At 36.9% G+C, this 20,674-nt stretch overlaps 1 protein-coding gene and 1 long non-coding RNA gene across 3 annotated transcripts in view; one reads left to right on the forward strand and one right to left on the reverse strand.

Moving 5' to 3' along the window:
• LOC308646411 overlaps positions 1–9,463 on the forward strand; it is a 65,596-nt gene extending 56,133 nt beyond the window's left edge. Inside the window, exon 2 of the long non-coding RNA XR_014021383.1 lies at positions 9,337–9,463. This is a non-coding gene — a long non-coding RNA (uncharacterized lncRNA). The remainder of the gene's footprint in view (positions 1–9,336) is intronic.
• The window catches only part of TRIP4 (thyroid hormone receptor interactor 4), a 57,609-nt gene extending 40,725 nt beyond the window's left edge, over positions 1–16,884 (reverse strand). Inside the window, exons 1-6 of one of the 2 annotated variants that reach the window (XM_081289277.1) lie at positions 16,723–16,884; positions 10,565–10,734; positions 9,822–9,931; positions 5,079–5,291; positions 2,684–2,762; positions 871–1,000 (exon numbers count right to left, since the gene is read on the reverse strand). In XM_081289277.1, the coding sequence (XP_081145403.1) occupies positions 871–1,000; positions 2,684–2,762; positions 5,079–5,291; positions 9,822–9,931; positions 10,565–10,734; positions 16,723–16,823 (803 nt within the window). In that variant the 5' untranslated portion in view covers positions 16,824–16,884. Of the gene's footprint in view, positions 1–870; positions 1,001–2,683; positions 2,763–5,078; positions 5,292–9,821; positions 9,956–10,564; positions 10,735–16,722 lie in introns of both variants that reach the window. The other variant, XM_081289276.1, reaches the window with a different exon arrangement.
• Between the last annotated feature and the right edge of the window lie 3,790 nt (positions 16,885–20,674).

Consider the following 20,674-nt stretch of genomic DNA (forward strand, 5'->3'; position numbering starts at 1 on the left):
TTTTGATCATCATGGCCCTACGAGCAATAGGCTCTGCCATAAATAGATATACCACACAGCCTAGGTAAGTAATAGGCTACATCACCTAAATTTGTGCAGGTAAACTCTATGATTTTCAACAATGACAAAATCACTTAAAACATATTTCTCAGAACACATCTCCATCCATCGTTAAGCAATAAATGACTGCATACGTTGACTAGATGAATAAATGGCTGCAAGTGAAATAAGTAGGGAATTATGACAACCCAAGTCAACTGTCCAGGGGGTATACTAGCATTTTCCAAAACAAACTGATGCAGGGCCAGACACAATGACACATACATGTAATCAGAGCAATGCAGGAGGCTGAGGCAGGAGGATCACAAATCTGAAGCCATCCAGGGTACCTCGGTGAGACCCTATCTCAAAATAAAAAGGGCTGGGAATGTACTTCAATGGTAGAACACCCTAAGTTCAATCCCTAGTACCAGAAAAACAAACAAATGAAAAATAAACTGGTGCAGGATACGATTCTCTTGGTGAGAGCCTATTTTATTCAAACACAGATTCAAAAACAAGATGTAGGCCTCCTATACAGAGCATCCAGCTCTTCTTTGTAAACTCTTTTACATTCCACTTTGAGAAGATATCAAATGCCAAAATAGTGGGGTTTTTTTTACTTTTTATTTTTGTAGTTGTAGATGGACAGCATACTTTTATTTTATTTTGTTTTTATTTTTATGTGTTGCTGAGGATCAAACCCAGTGCTTCACATGTGCTAGGCAAGCACTCTGCCACTGAGCTACAGCCCCAGCCCCAAAATTTTTAATGGCCAGAATCTGTGGAAAAGTCTATTTCTTAGCATTTGTTATTCTAACCATATCATACCTAGTTCTGTCAAACTCTAACAGTTTATCTTTATGCTTGATAGCCTTCTCCAGACCAGACTTAATTCGAGATTCTTGATGAGGAAGAAGGTCCTTGGTAGAGATGTCTACCTTTCCAGAATTCTCCATCCCTGAAATTGAATAAGGAAATCAAATGATATCAGCCTATATAGTACAAATTAGCTGTATTACTGTTCAGCAAAGAACAAAATATGGGAAGATCTCATTCTGATCTGCTGGTCTGGAGCCTTCATTTCAATGGAAAACAACCAAGTACAGAGGCTAGGTCTAACTTGTAAAGTATCAAGTGTTGCTTGATATGTAATAGGTACTCAATGAATGTGAGGTCCTTTTCTTCCCTTACAGAATTTTGGATCACTAAAGGTACTAAAGTGTTTAAATACACAACATAAAAATGCCTGATAGGACTGAAGATATAGCTAGCAATTAATCAATCAACAAAATTAAATGCTGTAAAAATGAAAACCTTTACTGAGTAGGGCTGACTATCATTTTTAAATGTACTTTTACAAATCAAAACAAAATAATGGAAGAAAAAAAGAAAAATTTCAGGAAGAGAGCAAAAATGAAAAGTTTAATGTAAAAGCATTTAATATAAATTAAATTATTTAATTCTCACAATAATATTAGAAATTTGCTTGAAATTATATTTGTTATAAAGTTAAGGAAATTGAAATTCACAGATGATGATAAATCAAATGGTATCAGCCTACAGTACAAATTAGCTATACTACTGTTCAGCAAAGAACAAAATATGGGAAGAGTTCACTAAATTAGAAAATAGGAGGAATTAGCCAGGTGTGGTGCACACCCAAATACAAGTGACTCAGGAGGCTGAGGGAGGAGGATGGCAAATTCAAGACCAGCCTGTCTCAAAATAAAAAAGGGTTTGGGGGGGCTGGGGATGTGGCTCAAGCGGTAGCGTGCTCGCCTGGCATGCGTGCGGCCCGGGTTTGATCCTCAGCACCACATACCAACAAAGATGTTGTGTCCGCCGAGAACTAAAAAATAAATATTAAAAATTCTCTCTCTCTCTCTCTCTCTCTCTCTCTCTCTCTCTCTCTCTCCTCTCACTCTCTCTTTAAAAAAAAAAAAAAGGGTTTGGGGTATAGCTCAGTGGCAAAGCATCTCTGAGTTCAATTCCAGTACCACCACCAAAAGAAAAGAAAAGAAAAAAGAAACAAGGAGGAATTAGCCTGGTATGATGGTACATACCTATACTCCCAGCTACTTAGGAGCCTGGGCAGGAGGATCACTTGAGGGTTAAGCCTTGGCAACATAGCAAGACCCAGTCTCAAAAAATAAATAAATAAAAATATAGACATGTTCAACCTCACTAACAATTTCAAAAGTTAGGGCTGGAGATGTAGCTCAGTGGTAGAGTACCTGCCTAGCATGTATGAGTCCCTGGATTCAGTCCCTGGCACCACACACATACCCTTTAATAGAGAGACAGGGAGAGAGGGAGAGAGAGAGAGAGAAAGAGAGAAAGAGAAATTCTCTTTTCTTTATTTCTTAACTTATTTGGTTACTTATTTATATGAGTTTGAGCTCATGGATATTAATTTTATTCTTTGAGCTGTGATCCAATGTACTATTATATATTTGTTTCTCAAAGTTATGTAGCTAAAATAGTAAAATTTTAAAAAATAAGTGCTTGTTGAATAGATGAATAAATAAACTGACTGCATCTTTTATAAACTACATCTTTCATACCACAATATAGGAAAGAAAAACAACCATAGATACAAGTTGTACCCATCACCACAGTCATTTAGAAGATTCCTGTCTACCTGACATGAGCTTCTTCAGCAATTTCTGGCTTTTGTTTGAGTCACGCTGTAAAATATCCTGTTCTTCATGTGTACATACCTGTAAAATAATAAGAGAAGGACACATGATCTAACAGTTAAATTATATTGTTCACTTGATATACCTTAAATGTAACCTTAAATTATACATTAGATATGACAATAAAATGACATTATTGATGCTTTTCATCAGGACAAATCTATTAAAACACATTAATCTAAATAAGTTTTTCCTTCTCTCTTCATTTCCTTTTTATGAGTCATACAAAAAATAAAAAACTACCTCACTGCAAGTATATCTAACACTTGGTGGGGTTTTATTTTCTATTTATTTAAATCTACTGTATTTTCAAAGGACAAATATTTGTCTTTGGAACACTAGAAAAATCAAGTAAGACTTTTTATTAAGTCTTCTGGTTCTAGAAAAAAAGAACCAGAAAAAGAAGATTACAGTACCACTAGTGAAAATTAAATTTACTTTTATACTATGATTTTCTTTTATACTAAATATATATGCACACACACATTTTTTTGCAGTGCTGAGGATGGAACCCAGGGCCTCATGCATGATAGGCAAGGTATCTACCACTCAGTTACATCTCTAGCCCAACTATATATATTTTGTTTCTTTGCTTTGAAACATAACAAACTTAGAAAATAATGAATATGTTAAGCAAAGAAAGCTCCATTTACTATAAAATTATTGCAGGTTTTAGAAGGAAGCTGAGAAGGGACTGTGTCAAACTTATCAAATTTAAGACTTTAAGACCAATCTGGTTTGCATTACTATTTCTTTTTTTTTGAAATTTTTTTTAATATTTATTTATTTTTTAGTTCTCGGCGGACACAACATCTTTGTTGGTAAGTGGTGCTGAGTATCGAACCCGGGCCGCACGCACGCCAGGCGAGCACGCTACCACTTGAGCCACATCCCCAGCCCGCATTACTATTTCTTGAACTGAACAGACCTAAGAGAAAAAATTCACTCCCCCCCCCCTTTTTTTTTGGTACTGGGGATTGAACCCAGGGGCACTTAACCACTGAACCATTTCCCCAGCCTTTTTGTATTTTATTTAGAGACAGGGTCTCACTAAGGGCCTTGCTAAATTGCTGAGGGTGGCTTTGAACTCTTGATCCTCCTGCCTCAACCTCCCAAGTTGCTGGGATTAGAGGTGTGAACCACTATGCCCAGCTAATTGCTATTTTATAAACATGGTGAAAACCACATTTTCCAGGTCATTCAGTTGTCTATCAGTTTAATCTCTGAGTATGGCCCGGGTTCGATCCTCAGCACCACATACAAAGATGTTGTGTCCGCCGAGAACTAAAAAATAAATGTTAATAAATTCTCTCTCTCTCTCTCTCTCTCTCTTTAAATAAATAAAATCAATTTATTAAAAAAAATCTCTGAGTATGTGGAAAAATCAAGAGTCCATTAGAGAAAATAAAGCAATATAAAACATATGCCTTTATCAACATCAAATGTTATTGCTTCTGCCAGACAGCTCAACTGGTAAAATAAGCTTTTCAGACAGCTCTTTAGAGTTTTTAAGAATCATTATTGCTATTTCTATTTTTTCCTTTTTTATTTTTGGTAGTGCTGGGGATTGAATCCAGGGCCTCATACATGTTAGGCAAGTGTTCTACCATTAAGCCAGATCCCCACATCCCTAGCCCTATTACTACTGCATTCTTTTTGTGTTTGTTTGTTTAATATTAATTTTTAGTTGTAGTTGGACACAATATCTTTATTTTATTTATTTATTTATTTTTATGTGGTTCTGAGGATCGAACCCAGGGCCTTGTACGTGCGAGGTGAGTGCTCTACTGCTGAGCCACAACCCCAGGCCTACTACTACATTCTTAAGGTCATTTCTTAAACAAAGCAAAGTTATAACAGGTGTTGTTCCAGAAACAGAAGCTATGAAGTCTTGAGGATTATGTCACCGTGACTCTTTCCCCTACAGATATAAGCCACATCTGAAGACTACAAAAAATCCTGACACTTCAAGCTCTGAAGTTTTTAGTTTTGCTTTTGTTTTGGTCCCTGGGATTGAACACAGGGCTCTTAACTACTCAGCCACATCTCAGCCTTTTTATATTTTCAGTCTGAGACAGGGTCTTGCTTAGTTGCTTAGGGCCTTGCTAAATTGCTGAGGTTGCCTTTGAACTTGAGATGCTCCTGCCTCAGGCTCCTGAGCCACTGAGATTATAGGGGTGCTCCACCATGCCTGGCACAACCTGGGGTTTCTAATCAAATCCCTGCTACTTAAATCCTTGGGGAAGAAATTTACTAAGAAAAAGGGAAATTGCTAGGGATCTGAATGGCTCTGTGTATTAACACAAAGCACAATAAAACAATAGAAAAAAAATTTACCAGAGATCCACAGAATAAGCAGGGGCCGGAACCCTCTTGTTCACAGACAATCCGCCCACAGATGAGACAGTTATTGATGAGCTTATGCTTCTGGCCCAGGCAATCACAAGGGTGGCGACCAGGAAGTAGGACTGCAAGCTTGTCCTGTCCCTCTCTTGTGTATAAATTGACAAATTTTGTCTTCTTCTTTACGGAGCTACTGTTCTCTTGTGCCTAATTGTACAAAGACATCACAATAACACTGAACAATGAAAATGAAAAGAATGAAGGAGGGAAAACCTCAGTTCTAGCCCATAACAACATATATATATATGTATATATATATATACTGTCCAAGAAATCATGAAAGAAGTGAGAGGGAGAAATACAAACTACTCAAAATTAAGGGGCTGAGGAAAGGCTATGCTCCATAGAAATAGGCTAATCATTTCCTTGTCTTTTTTGCTAGCAGCCCTCAATCTCCTAGTATGGCTGGAGGAACATAAATATAGCATTCAAAGCTGTATGACATCTTAAAGCATAGCTAAATTGGAGATTATAAGAAACAAGAATGCGGGCTGGGGATGTGGCTCAAGCGGTAGCGTGCTCGCCCGGCATGCATGCAGCCCGGGTTCGATCCTCAGCACCACATACAAAAACAAAGATGTTGTATTCGCCGAAAATTAAATAAATAAATAAACAAATAAATATTTTTTAAAAAAGAAACAAGAATGCCTTTAAAAGAAGATGACATTTGTGGATTTGTGGACAATCAATAAGTAAAATGAGAAATTTGTTCAATCAGAAATTAATAATAATTTAAAAATGGGCAAATATTTAAACAAGAACTTTATAACAAAAGATATCCAAATAGCATACAGACACATGAAAAGGTACTCAACTTTATTAGTCATTATAATCAGTCCCCAGAACTACTGGGGGAAAAAACCCAATCTCAACCAACCAACCAACCAATCAATCGAACAAAAAATAGCCAATACTAAACTATGGTGATGGAAATCAAGATGGCGTTTTCCCTTAGGAAAACCTGTATTTTCAATTTAGCCATTCTAATTGGTATGTAGGAGTAGTGCAGTGTGATTATATTTTGCATTATTTTAATGAAGTTGAGAGCCTTTTCATGTGTCTGCTCTTCACTTGGATATCTTTTATTATGAAGTTCTTTGGAGGGCTGAGTTTTTTGTTTTTTTGGTTTTTTTTTAGTACTTGGGACATCTTGTAGAGGGACAAGAAATGTTTTGTTTCTAGTTTTATTTTTTTTATTTTTTATTTTTTTTAAAGAGAGAGTGAGAGAGGGAAGAGAGAGAGAGAGAGAGAATTTTTAATATTTATTTTTTAGTTCTCGGCCGACACAACATCTTTGTTGGTATGTGGTGCTGAGGATCGAACCCGGGCCGCACGCATGCCAGGCGAGCGCGCTACCGCTTGAGCCACATCCCCAGCCCCATTGTTTCTAGTTTTAAATATCCATAGCATAGTCAGTTTGTGAAAATTCATCTTTTCACTTGTGTATTTAGGTTACTTAATAAAAAGTAAACAAAACCAGATCCACCAGCCTCTGACACTTAAAAAGTATAGATGCCTTTCTTTGCAACCATGTTGTGAACTTACTTTCTCTTTGCGAGTTTCTCGATCATTTCCAGAAACTGATGTTTTAGAAAAGAAAAATCTTAAGAGTTCCAGTCTATGGGAAACTGACTACAAAGAAGTAAATAAGTAAAGAGAGCTGGTAAAAATGCTCTCATGTCCAAAGCAAAAAGATGAGATATAGTGACAATACCAAATAGAAGTCAGTGAAGGCAAGAATGAAAACCTAAGACAAAGAAATGCTTAAGATTTTATCTAACAGGTTGCCACTTTTAAAAATTAATCAATATTATATTTTTGAATCTCAGAGATGGTGGTGGTGAGAAGATTTAAAATCTCTTAAGAACAAATTTGTATTCTGATTCCCTTTAAAGTATCCATTTATATTAAAACAAGTATTTGAGGAATTGAGGAGTATGCTTTGATGAGGTCTCTCATTCATAATGGACAATAAATATTTATTTAAAAGAGAAAGGGAGAGACAAAAATAGTAGAGAGAAGGGGAGAACGAGGCAAGCAGGAAAAGGCATAGTATGTCACTCCACAATCTAAAATCTGAAATGGATTACTTCTGTTGTAGTTGTTTTGTTTTTTACAGTTCTGGGGATTGAACCCAGGGACACTGTGCCAGTTAGCTACATCTCCAGCCTTTTTTATTTTGAGAGAGGATTTCACTAAATGGATGAGACTGGCCTCAAACTTGTATCACTGCCTCAGCCTCCTGAATAGCTGGGATTATAGGCGTGCACCACCACGCCCAGCTTATATTTTTGAGTTATGTAAATACGTTAGAAGTATCTGAACATTTCCATAGTTTTTGTTTTATTTTTGGTACAGGATTGAACCCAGGTTCACTCTATCACTGAACACATTCCAGGTACCTCAGCCTGCTGGGAGTCCCTTACAGGCATGTTCCACTGTGCCTAGTTCTGGATGTAAGCTGCCAAAGTGTCCCCAGACAGCTTAAATCAATATACATTGCTACCAGTAGTGTTCAGAATGTTCCTAACTTAATACAACTTCGTTATCACTGAGTAGTTTGTTGTGGTGGTGGTGGTACTGGGGATTGAACCCAGGGTGCTCTACCACTGAGCTATATCCCCAGCTAGTTTTTTTTTTTTCTTTTGTCCTTTTCTTCCCCCCAACCCTTTTTATTTTTTGTTTTAAGACAGGGTCTTGTTAAGTTACCTAAGCTAGCCTTAGACTCTCGATCCTGCTGCTTAGTCTTCTGAGTAACTGGGATTATAGGCATGTGCCACTGTGCTCAGCTTTAATGTGTAATTATTTATTAGTAGAATAATCAGACAGCCTGGTTTGCTTAGGAGTTGGGGGAGGGAGTGTCCCAGGACATGAGAGTTTAAGTGCTAAAACTTAAAAAGTCCCAAACAAACCAGAAAAAAAGACGACAAATTGGTCACCTTAATTATAAGTAAAGTTAAACACCTTTCTATACTAGTTATCTATGCTTTTATTTTGCTTCTGAAGGTCTTTGTTTTTGTGGTACTGGGGAGTGACTCCAGTGCCATTCAACCACCAAGCCCCATCACCAACTCTTTTTATTTTTTATTTTAAGACAGGGTCTTGTTAAGGTGCCCAGGCTGGCCTCAAACTTGCAATCCTCCTGACTCAGCCTCTTGCTCAGCTTCCCAAATTATTGGGAATATAGGTATGTGGCACAACACCTGGCTGTTTGTGATAGTCTTTGCTCATTTCATTCCTATTGACAAAAAAACTTTCATTTTTCTATTACTTCTCTTTAATTTAATATTAATTATTTTTCAAACACTTTTAAATTCTTCCTCATCCCCTCTCCCAGCACTGGGGATTGAACTCACCAATTTACATGTGCTCAGCAAATGCTGTATCAATGAGGTACACTCTAAGCCCACCTATGTTTGTTTGTTTTTGTGGTAATGGGGATTGAATTCAGGGACACTTTACTACTGAGCTACGTCTCCAATCCTTTTCATTTTTTATTTTAAGACAAGGTCTTACTAAATTGCCCAAGAGGGGGACTCAAATGTGCAATCATCCTCTACCTTAGCCTCCTATATCCCTGGCATTACAGGCATGTGCCACTGTGTCTTAGTGTCCTATATCCCTGGGATTATAGGAATGTGCCACTGTGCCTGCCCTATGTTTTTTTCTTGGTAATCACACTCAAAAATTTTTGAGTTCAGTACTTCAATCTTAGTTTATTAACTATTATTTCTTTGGGGAAATTTAGCTTATCAAATTTCCTGATTATAAACATTTGTTTTCCTTAAGAGTTATTGTGAGAGCCAGGAGAGACTAGGAAATAAGTTTTGAAGGCTAGATGATAATAATAATATTAGAGAAGACTGGTTCAAGAAAGAAACACCTTTTTTTTTTTTAAACAAAGTTCAGTTTTTTTTAACTTTATTTTTTATAACTTTTTTTTAACATTTATTTTTTAGTTTTAGGTGGACACAATATCTTTATTTTATTTTTATGTGGTGCTGAGAATTGAACCCAGTGTCTCACGCATGCTAGGCAAGTGCACTACCACTTGAGCCACATCCCCAGCCTTATACCTTTATTTTATTTATTTATTTTTATGTGGGGCTGAGGATCGAACCCAGGGCCTCGCACGTGCTAGATGAGCATTCTACCACTAAGCCACAATCCCAGCCGAAAGAATACCTTTAAGGGGCTGGGGATGTGGCTCAAGCGGTAGCGCGCTCGCCTGGCATGCATGCGGCCCGGGTTCGATCCTCAGCACCACATACCAACAAAGATGTTGTGTCCGCCGAGAACTAAAAAATAAACATTAAAAATTCTCTCTCTCTCTCTCTCCTCTCTCACTCTCTCTTTAAAAAAAAAAAAAAGAATACCTTTAATAATAGCAAGCATTGTGCATTCTTTCAGCATTAACCCACAAAATGTTGAAGATGAAACCTGCAGCATGTCATTGTTTTCTATCAGTTGGATAGTATGTATTAGGTTCAATCCATAGAACCACCAAACAAACAAAAAACCTACCATATAGAAAGCAATATGTCATCATTATCATCTAAATTCATATATTTGTTGAAAATTGCCACTGCAGATCAATTTTTACACTTCACTCTCTAAAAAATATTAGTCACTTCTTCTCCATAGAGGCAGAAAAAGCTTCATTCTATAAGTACTCACCTTGGCCAAATCAAAAGGTGTTTTGACCTCTATAGTTGTGTCATGTTCAGCAAATGCAGGAACTTCCTGTTTGTTTCTTCCTTTCCGCCTACCACGCTTTAGCTGGTCTCCTGATTTATGCATATCAAAACATTCTTTAAAGAATAAACACACAATCACACAAAGATTGATAATAGTAAGAATCATTAGTTAACAACTTTTTCTTTTTTTTTAATCATAGTACTGGCATTTGAACCTAGGGCCTCACCCCACATGTATTAGTTAACTTGAATAGGTAATAAACAGAAAGTGATGCTTAGTAGAACCAAGACATCAAGTCAGGCAGAATTCCTTTCAATCCAGAACTAAACTAAACCATCATTTTCAAGATTATAGTCAATGATATTAACTCAAATACTACTGGCTGGGACTAACAATTTAAAATGTGACATTTATGATTATAAAGTAATAATAACTTAGGTAATTTACTTTGTTGTTCACCTTTTGGGAATTAAACAGAAACCTCTGTTATTTATACAATTATAATCAGTCAACATTTCTTTATTTTTCCTGTTTGGTACCAGGGATGATTAAACCCAGGGGTGCTTAGCAATTGAGACACATCCCCAACCCTTTTTATTTTGAGACATATGATTATGTTTTAATTAGCTGTGAAGAAAAACAGGTAGCTGAAAATACTAAGACCTTTAAACCTGCTCATTTATGAACAATATTTCAACCTATACCTAATTACATTAACTTACCATCTTTTTTAAAACATTGCTGCAAAGGATCAGAAAGCAACTCCTGATCATTCTTTTGCCATTTGGTTATAAGATCGTCTATGAATTGTCCTTTTTTGCCTTCATTTCCCTGGAGAAGGTCCGTCACATATTCTCGTATTTCTTCAGCACTCTCAATTGACAAAACATACCTCAGGAGGCAAAGATAAAATTTGATGAAACAAGGATAACCTACATTATGCTTTTCAATAATTATAAGGGAGGTCAAGATAGTAAAAACCATTCATTAGGGTTAGAGATGTAAATCAGTGGTAGAGGGCTTGCCTAGTATGAGTAAAACCCTGGGTTCAATACCTAGCACCTCAAAATAAAAACAAACCCTACTATTCATTAATCTATTAAAAACTTTACTTTGAACTAATACTATGCAAGATACTAGGGATATGATTAGGACAAAGACCCTGATCTCAAGAAATTAATAATCTAAACTTCATATGTATTTAACCATTTACTGTTTTGATGTATTTTTAGAATCAAATCAGTGCTGTGAAGTGTTGCAGGGCTATCCTTAACATAGGAATACTTCTCATTTCTCTAGAGATGATACATACTACTTAATCTCTACATTGCAAAATCTAAATTTTTATTATTTGCTGAAGATAGACTTATATACTATAACCTCATTATTTTTTTCCTAACCAGTTATTTATTCAACATTTTTTATACCTTTATTTTATTTATTTATTTTTATGTGGTGCTGAGGATCAAAACCAGGGCCTGGTATGTGTGAGTCAAGCACTCTGCCACTGAGCCACATCCCAGCCCCAATTCAACACTTGTAAGTCAAGGGCTGGGGCTGTAGCTCAGTGGTAGAGTGCTTGCCTCTCACGTTTTAGGCACTGAGTTCCATCTTCAGCACCACATAAAAAATAAATAAAGATATTGTGTCCATGGGCTGGGGATGTGGCTCAAATGGTAGCATGCTTGCCTGGCATGCGTGCGGCCCGGGTTCGATCCTAAGCACCACATACAAAGATGTTGTGTCTGCCGAGAACTAATAAATAAATAAATATTTTTTTAAAAAAAGATATTGTGTCCATCTACAACTAAAAAATTATTCTTAAAAATTTATAAATCAAGATTAGTGTCACATCAGAATAAATAGATTTTTTTTTTTAATACCAGGGATTAAACTCAGGGGTGCTTTACCATTGAGCCACATCCCTAACCCTTTTTAAATATTTTCTTTAGAGACTGAGGCTTGCTATATTGCTTTAGGGCCTTGCTAAGTTGCTGAAGCTGGCTTTGAACTTGTGATCCTCCTGCCTCAGCCTCCAGAGCCGATGGGATTACAGGCAGGTGCCACTACTGTACAGGCAAGCAGATCTTTTTTAAGGAAATGCTATTAATTGTTTAGGAATATAAAATAATGCAAGTTTCCTAGAAATCAATCAGCCAATATATTTCAAGTGTTTAGAGTGCTCGCCTAGCATAGGCGGGACCTGGGTTCAATCCTCAGCACCACATAAAAATAAAGGCATTGTGTTGTGTCCATCTACACCTAAAAAAAAAAAACTAATAAAAAATAAATAAATAAAAAAGGGCTGGGATGTGTAGCCCAGTGGATGAGTGTTTGCTTAGCATGTGTGAGGTCCTGAGTTCAATTTATAGCAGTGCCAAAAAAATTTAAAAAGTGAAATTTATAAGAAATTATAATCAAGGGGTTGGGTTTATAGCTTAGAGGTAGAGCACTTGCCTAGCATGTGTGAGGCACTGGGCTTGATCCTCAGCACCACATAAAAATAAATAAATAAATAAATAAATAAAGGTATTGTGCCCATCTCCAACTAACAAAAAATTTATTATCAACCTGAGAACTCTTATAATAACGATAAGTAAAACAGTATATGATCCCACTTCCCATAAAAGGTGTACATACCCCAACCTATGTATAGCAAAAAGGCTAGAACATTATATACCAAAATCATTACCTTTGAGTGGTAAAGTTAAATGCAGTTTTTTTAAAAAATATTTTTTTAGTTGTGGGTGGACACAATAACTTTATTTGTTTATATGGTGCTGAGGATTGAACCCAGTGCCACACACATGCTAGGCAAGTGCTCTACCACTGAGCTGAAACCCCAGCCCCTATACAGTTTTAATTTATTTTCTTTTCCCCAGTAACAATGAATAATTTTTTAAAAACACATTGCATTATAATATGCATAGGAAAAAACACTAACAGAGAGAAAATGGTTTTCTCTAGATTGTGGCATTATGGTAATTTTGTTTCCTTCTTTATCCTTTTCTGATCTTTATTAGTTATCTACAGTAAATATATCTTATTGTTAACAAAAGAAGAAGTGATAAAAAAATATAAATTTAAATATAAGCCAGGTGGTGTGTGGCTATAATCCCAGCTACTCAGGAGGTCAAGACAGGAGGATTCCAAGTTTGAGGCCAGCCTCAGCAACTTAGTAAGACCCTGTCTCAAAAAAAAAAAAAAAAAAAAAATTAAAGGGCTGGAATATAGCTCAGTGGTAGAGTGTCCCTGGGTTGTTCAATCCCCCGTACAACATCAGCAAAAATTTAGATGCAAGAGCCTCAAAACAGGGGCTGGGGTTGTGGCTCAGTGATGAAGTGCTTGTCTCGCATGCGTGAGGCACTGGGTTTGATCCTCAGCACCACATAAATAAAATAAAGGTATTGTGCCCACCTACAACTTTAAAAAAAAAAAGACTCTCAAAACAGTTGTAATTCAGACACATTAGTGAGACACAAGAAAATTATAATAATGTTATACCCTTTAAATGTAAAAAAATAAAATCACAAAATTGTCCCATCATTGGTAGCATATGGACAGGATCCTTTTCATAGTGTCGTGGTGGAACTGCAGTTATGAGCTACAGGTGAACAAACCTATACCTTTGGGCTTCCTTAAGAGTATATTAGAGTCCAGGCACAATGGCACATGTCTGTAATCCTAGTGCCTAGGAAGGCTGAGGCAGGAGGATCATGAATCCAAGGCCAGCCTCAACAACTTAGCGAGGACCCTGTCTCTAAAAAAAGGGCTGAAGATGTGGCTTCGTGGCTAAGCGCCCCTAGGCTTGATCCCCAATACCAAAAAAAAAAAGAACATATTTATGATCATCAGGGGCTGGGGGGTTGTAGCTCAGTGGTAGAGCACTTGCCTTGTACTTATGAAACACTGGGTTTGATCCTCAGCACCACATAAAAGTAAATAAACAAAATAAGGATATTGTGTCCATCTACAACTAAAACAAATTTTTTTTTTAAAATGATCATCAGGGCTGGGGTTGTAACTCAGCAGTAGTGCACTTGCCTGAGGCACTGTGTTTGATTCTCAGCACCACATACAAATAAATAAATTAAAGGTCCATCAACAAGTAAAAAAATATTTTTAAAAAATGATCATCAGGGCTGGGGATGTGGCTCAAGCGGTAGTGCGCTCGCCTGGCATGCGTGCGGCCCGGGTTTGATCCTCAGCACCACATATAAACAAAGATGTTGTGACCGCTGAAAACTAAAAAAAAAAAAAAAAAAAAAAAAAAAAAAAAAAATTAAAATTCTCTCTCTCCCTCTCTCTAAAAAAAAAAAAAAATGATCATCAGATTAAAGAAAAAAAAGACATAATGACATTTCAGGTCTTACGTATTTCAACTACCTTCTCCTCAAAGCTTACCAGTCTCCATCAAAAAATTAACTGGTAGCAAAGACTCACAGAGCTATATGGAATCTTTTTTTTTTTTTAAAGATTTTTTTTTTTTTAAAGAGAGATGAGAGAGGAGAGAGAGAGAGAGAGAATTTTTTTTAATATTTATTTTTTAGTATTTGGCGGACACAACATCTTTGTTTGTATGTGGTGCTGAGGATCGAACCCGGGCTGCACGCATGCCAGACGAGCGCGCTACCGCTTGAGCCACATCCCCAGCCCCTTGATAATTCTTAATTTATTGCGACAAGACACAGTAAATGCCTTAGTCATGGAATAATAGCCTGTTGTGCAACAACTAGTGAATACTTTGTGGTTCAAATATTAGTACATTATATGTAATTTCAGTGATTATTGGAAGTTTGGAATACTTGTCTAACATGTACACATAAAATAAAAAAATGCAAGAAGGTGGGGGCTGAGGTTGTAGCTCAGTGACAGAGCACTTGCCTAGCGTGTGCGAAGCACTGGGTTCGATCCTTAGCACCACATACAAATAAATAAAGGCATTCTGTCCATCTACAACTACGAAAAAAATTTTTTTTAAATGCAAGCAGGTGATGGGCTTGGGTTGTGGCTCAGTGGTTGAGCGCTCACCTAGCACATGCAAGACCCTGGGTTTAATCTTCAGCACCACATAAAAATAAATAAAATAAAGGTGTTGTGTCCAACTACAACTAAAAAATAAACATAAAAAATGCAAGCAGGTGTTCCATACTTAGTGTTTCCATTTTTTTTTGGGGGGGGGGTCGGTTATGGGGATTGAATCCAGGGCCTTGCATATGCTAGGCAAGAACTCTACCACTGACCCTTATACCCCAGTCCTTAGTATTTCAATTTTAAAATAGAAATTTATCACTTCACTTTCAGTGGTGTGGATGAGTTTGAGGAAAACTTGAGTCTGCCAAAAAAACTGTTAAACCAGGATCATGAGATCAGAATTTTCTTGATAGTGTATACTCAAAAATTTGATTCTGAGACTAAGAAGTCTGCATTTATCATCTGTAATCCATTCCAAGTTGTTGATTCATCAAAAATAGACTCAATCTTCTAAGATACTAAGTGACTATAATGAACCCAGTAAATTTGAATTCACACATAATAATGTTAATAAAAACCACTTTTTTGGTACATATATTGTCAAGTCTTATTATTCAATTTGATAACATTCCACTAAATTAAAATGAATGTTTGAAAACTGTTTAACCTGATTTTGCATTCACACAAGAGTTAAGCCAAACCATGTGATATGTCTGGGATTTTTTGGTTTGGTAGTCTATTCAAGTGTTCAAAAACCAAAATCCTTTAAAATGGGCTGTCTTGACTCTCTCCTTGCCAACAAGTTTCAGTTTTCTCCCAAAGTGAAACTGCCTTACTTCCTACAAACCTAGAATCACAATTTAGGTTTCAGCATCAGTGAACAGGAATCAAATTAAGAAACACTTTCAGGTTCTTGATCAAGTCCGATTTTTGCAGACATTCCCCTCCACCTGAGCACGTAAAACCTATACTTTAGTTCTCAGGCAAAAGGGATCCTTTCCAGTAAATCTTTCGAGGTTGCAAACTTTTTATTTCTTTATTTTTCCCACTCATCAATAAAGTATTTATTCTTTTTTATCCGTGCACTATAATTATACATAATAGTAGGATTCATTATGTCATATTCGTACATACACATAAGTTGATCAATCTCCTGGTACTTTCCCTTCCTAATGTCTCAAATCTTAATGAAGATCCTTCAAAGTACTCTCCCAACTTCAGCTTTACCCACCTCAGAAACTCATCAAGATAGCACAACCCAATTGTATCCTTTTTGTTGCCCCAGCAACTGGTATGTAGTAATAAAGCAACATACATTCGTTAATCGATTGGAAGTACATATTAAATCATGTTTGCTATGTCTGTTTCAAAAGAATTTTAAACACGAAAGATAAATTCTACTAATTATTCATTTATAGATGAAGAAACCAAGGTACAGAGAAGGAAATTGAGTTGTTTAAGATTTCAAAATTGGTAAATGATAGCTGAATATAGAACCTGTGACTTATGAGTCAGGAACTACTTGCACTGTACCACATTACCCCAGTTTAAATTCCAGGTCCGACCTGACACAACTCGGACCGGGCAAACCGAAATAAAGAATCTCTAAAGACAATTTGACTTGCTCCTTCTCTCAGAGTCTATAAGGAAACTAGATCCTTGGACAATCTTATAGGGCTAATTACTACAGTTTTTCAGAAGAAAAAACATATCTTACAGCTTGACAACCTTTCCAGAAGCTAAACTATAAAAGCGGAGACCAAAATTCGGCCCCTACAGACTAATTGCAGCTCTTTTATCATATTTCTTGTCTCTCATCAACTTTTCATTCCTCCCCTCTTTCCTTTTCTCTCTGCTAGTGCACATCCCAGAGCTCCTTCCCGCCTAGGACCCGAACTGGTCTCACTGCATGATCTCCTCGCTGACATCCAGGCCGAAAGTTTTCCGCAACTGCTGGGTGCACCAGAGCACCAGCGGCTCCCGGGACACCGCCCCAGCTACCGCCATCTTCCTCAGCCGGAACCAGCTGGACAACAAAAGCCCCACGTCCTGCGCGGGACTAGTTCCCTTTGCAACCCGACCTCGCTCACGCGGGTTCCGCCAGCTTGCACCGCCCGGCGCAGTTGCACCGCCCCAGCGCCGATCCCGCCCACCTGTACTGCCTCAGGCTTGTTCCCGCCTCCTTGTATGCTTCCTGGAATACCCAAGCTCCCTCAGCGCGTGCTTTTCGGCATTGTTTGAGGTAGAGTCGAGGAAGGCCATAGGCAACACTGCTGAGAAGACAATAGAAATACCTATGAAAACTACAGTTTAGGGAAAAAAAGACACACACACACAATACGCAGAAAGCCGAGAGTACAGCTTTTAAATCTTTCTGGTTTTACGTAAAACATTTAAAAACAACGCACGTAAGCTGTTAGTAAGTACTATATTAATTTTTGTTCTGGTAGTGGTAGTTGTTATGGATACCCTCTGTAGTCTGATACTAGATTCACACTCCTACAATTTCTATTTAATTTGTCGAAGCAGGTCTTTTCCATTAGGGCCAAGACAATTTATTAAGCTCAAAGGGGAAAATTAATAACAGGTATTGAAATTTGTCTTAGAAGATGTTCCACATGAATTCTCAACCCAAGATAACCAGACTTAGGGGGTCCTTTGCAGTTCCCCACTCTGATAGGGCGATGGGTTGGGGAAAATGTTAGCCAAACTTTTTTGGAAAGCATTTTTTATGATTCCCGAATGCTTTTTGTTGTTGTTGTTGTTGGTTACCTTTATAGGTTAAAATTTTTCATTCTTGGGGCTGGGGATGTGGCTCAAGCGGTAGCGCGCTCGCCTGGCATGCGTGCGGCCCGGGTTCGATCCTCAGCACCACAAACAAAAAAAAACAAAGATGTTGTGCCCGCCGAAAACTAAAAAATAAATATTAAAAAATTCTCTCTCACTCCTTCTCTCTCTCTCTCTGTCTCTCTCTTTAAAAAAAAAAAAAAAAAAAAAATTTTCATTCTTGCCGGGTGCGGCGGTGCATGCGTGTGACCCCAGCCACTTGAGAAGCTGAGGCAGGAGGATAGCAATTTAAAGAGGCTCTAACCAATTTAGTGAGACCCTGCCTTAAAAAAATAAAAAGGACTGGGGATGTCACTATTAAAGTAACTCTGGGTTGAATCCCTACCGCCCCCCCCCCAAAAAAAACCCCAAGTTTTAAAAATTCCTATTAGCCTATTTAGACATTGAATGTTGTTTCACTTTTAAAAAAAATTAGTTCTCGGTGGATCTTTATTTATTTATATGTGGTGCTAAAATTCGAACCCAGTGCCTTGCACATGCTAGGAAAACGTTCTACCGCTGAGCCACAACCCCAGCCCCAGTTTGACCTTTCCTTTTTTTCTTTTTTTTTTTTTTTTGAGAGAATCTTTTTAATATATATTTATTTTTTAGTTTTCGGTGGACACAACATCTTTATTTTTTTATGTGGTGCTGAGAATGTAACCCAGCGCCCCGCGTATGCCAGGCGAGCGCGCTACGGCTTGAGCCACGTCCCCAGCCCCCCTGACTTTTTCTTAATGCTAATGTTTTTACTAGCATAACTAATCAAAATCATAAAAGTGTATTAACTTACATTGAGGTTAGATTGTTCTTGTCATTAATTTAGAAAATGTAGCATTTTTAAACTTTTTTTAAAAGCAAAATATTGTTGATATTAAGTAATAATGGATGCATGATTTGTGGGTATGTGATTTCTTTCTTTATAAAAATCTGATACATTTATTACTAATTATAACATTCAAATAATTTACCCATTTCCATATTTGTTCTGGCCCATAACTAAAATATTAACTTCTGGAAGACAGACTATGACTTAAATTCGTAAAAATCACAATAGAACTTAACATATCAGGGCTAGAGTTGTACTTTGTAGTAGTGTGCCTCCCTAGCACATGTGAGGCACTGGGTTTGATCCTCAGCAGCACATAAAAATAAATAAATAAAATAAAGGTGTCGTGTCCAACTAAAAATATTTTTTTAAAAAGAACTTAGCACATATATATTATAATGAAATGACAGGTCCTCAAGAATAATTTTTTTTCATAAAGCATATGTTTATGATTATAATTTCTAGGTTGTAATGTGTGCATATAACACCATTTACAATCATTATCCTGTATTCAATTACATTTCTGCCTAAGCAAAGCAAGCACACCCAGTTAATATGACTTAAATATATTCTTTGGGATTGGGGGTGTAGTTCAATTGTAGAAAGTTTCCTTATCAAGGCCCTGGGATCATTTTTTTTTTTCTTATTGGTACTGAGGACTGAATACCAGCTGAATACCAGGTGATTAACCATTAAGCCACATCCTCAGCCCTTTTTATTTTTTATTTTGAGAGATGGTCTCACTAAGTTGATGAAGATGGTCTCAATTTTGTGATCATCCTACCTCAGCCTCTCAAATCACTGGGACTACAGCCTTGCACCACCCTGCCCAGCAGCCCTGGGTTCTATTGCCAGCACACAAAGACATACATAAACATGCACACCAAAGATATACTTTGGTACAAATTTAAGTAGAAATTGCATTCACACATTTAACAATATTTTTCACATCACATAGTTCTCTGTTTCATGAATTGTAAAGGAGAAGTACTTCTCCAAAGCAAATATTTCTCTTAGAATTTTTAGTAGTGGGGAGGGAGGGGGGAAATCCTAGGCAGTGATACTGGTCAAATTATATTGTAGATACACACAATATAACACATTTCATCATTATGTACATAATGTACCAATAAAAACATAAAAGAAAAATAATTTTAGTAGGCATGACTTTATTTTTTTTTCTCTAACATGCATTCTTCATTGTCATAGTATTAAAAAGACATATAGGGTAGGGGAAGTAACTCATTGTTAAGAGTGCTTGCCTAGCATATAGGATTGACTCCCAGCACATGCCCACTCCCCAAAAGGCATACAAACACAACTATAGAAATAGTAATATGTAGACAGCCTCTATAGGAAAAGGTATACTTGAAATTCTTTCTAGCAATTTAATTGGCCTATAGAACAGGAAAAAAGACTGTAGGCAGATCCAATCTTTGTAGGAATTTGATATGTGAATTCAATTCAGCCCTATGTATAAGTTTTTTTTTTTTTTTTTTTTTTTGTACAGGGAATTGAACCCATGGGCACTTAACAACTGAGCCACATCCCCAGCCCTTTTTTATATTTTATATGAGATAGGGTCTCATTAAGTTGCATAGGGCCTCTCTAAGTTGCTGAGGTTGCTAAGTTGCTGACCCTCCCCGCCTGGGAAGAGAGGATTTTAACTGAAAAGGAAACAATGGCATTTTACCAGAGTAAATTGAGATGGAACTTGATGACAAAGAGCATACCCTGAGGCTTCTTGATTTTTCTATTACAAAGGTGTCTGCAATCTTAGGCCCCAGGGTTAAGATAAAACTCAGGTAATTAATTGCAAATACATTTCCTACTATTATAAAGTTAATTTAATCTGTTAGAATGTTAATTTAATCTGTTGTTTAACTCCTCTAATTCTATAATGCAGTATGGCTGTTAAAGTAGTGAGTAGCCTTTTTTTTTTTTTTTTTTTTTTTTTTTTAAATTCCAGCGTATCCATTCTCCTGGAATGTAGCCTAGTGCTAAAACATTTACCTAGATGTGAGAGGACCTGGGTTTGATCCTCAGCATTGCAAAAACAAAACAAAACAGAAAACCTCAAGCATAATTCTTTGGAACAAATTAATGCTGTGCTCACACTCTCCAGAGTTGCCTTTCAAATGAACAATTAACAGAATATACCCCACATCACATTCATTTGATCCTACTTTTTATGCACAGGTAT

This window comes from Spermophilus citellus (genome assembly GCF_964194105.1).
Source record: "Spermophilus citellus genome assembly, chromosome: 4".
NCBI classification, from domain to species: Eukaryota; Metazoa; Chordata; class Mammalia; order Rodentia; family Sciuridae; genus Spermophilus; species Spermophilus citellus.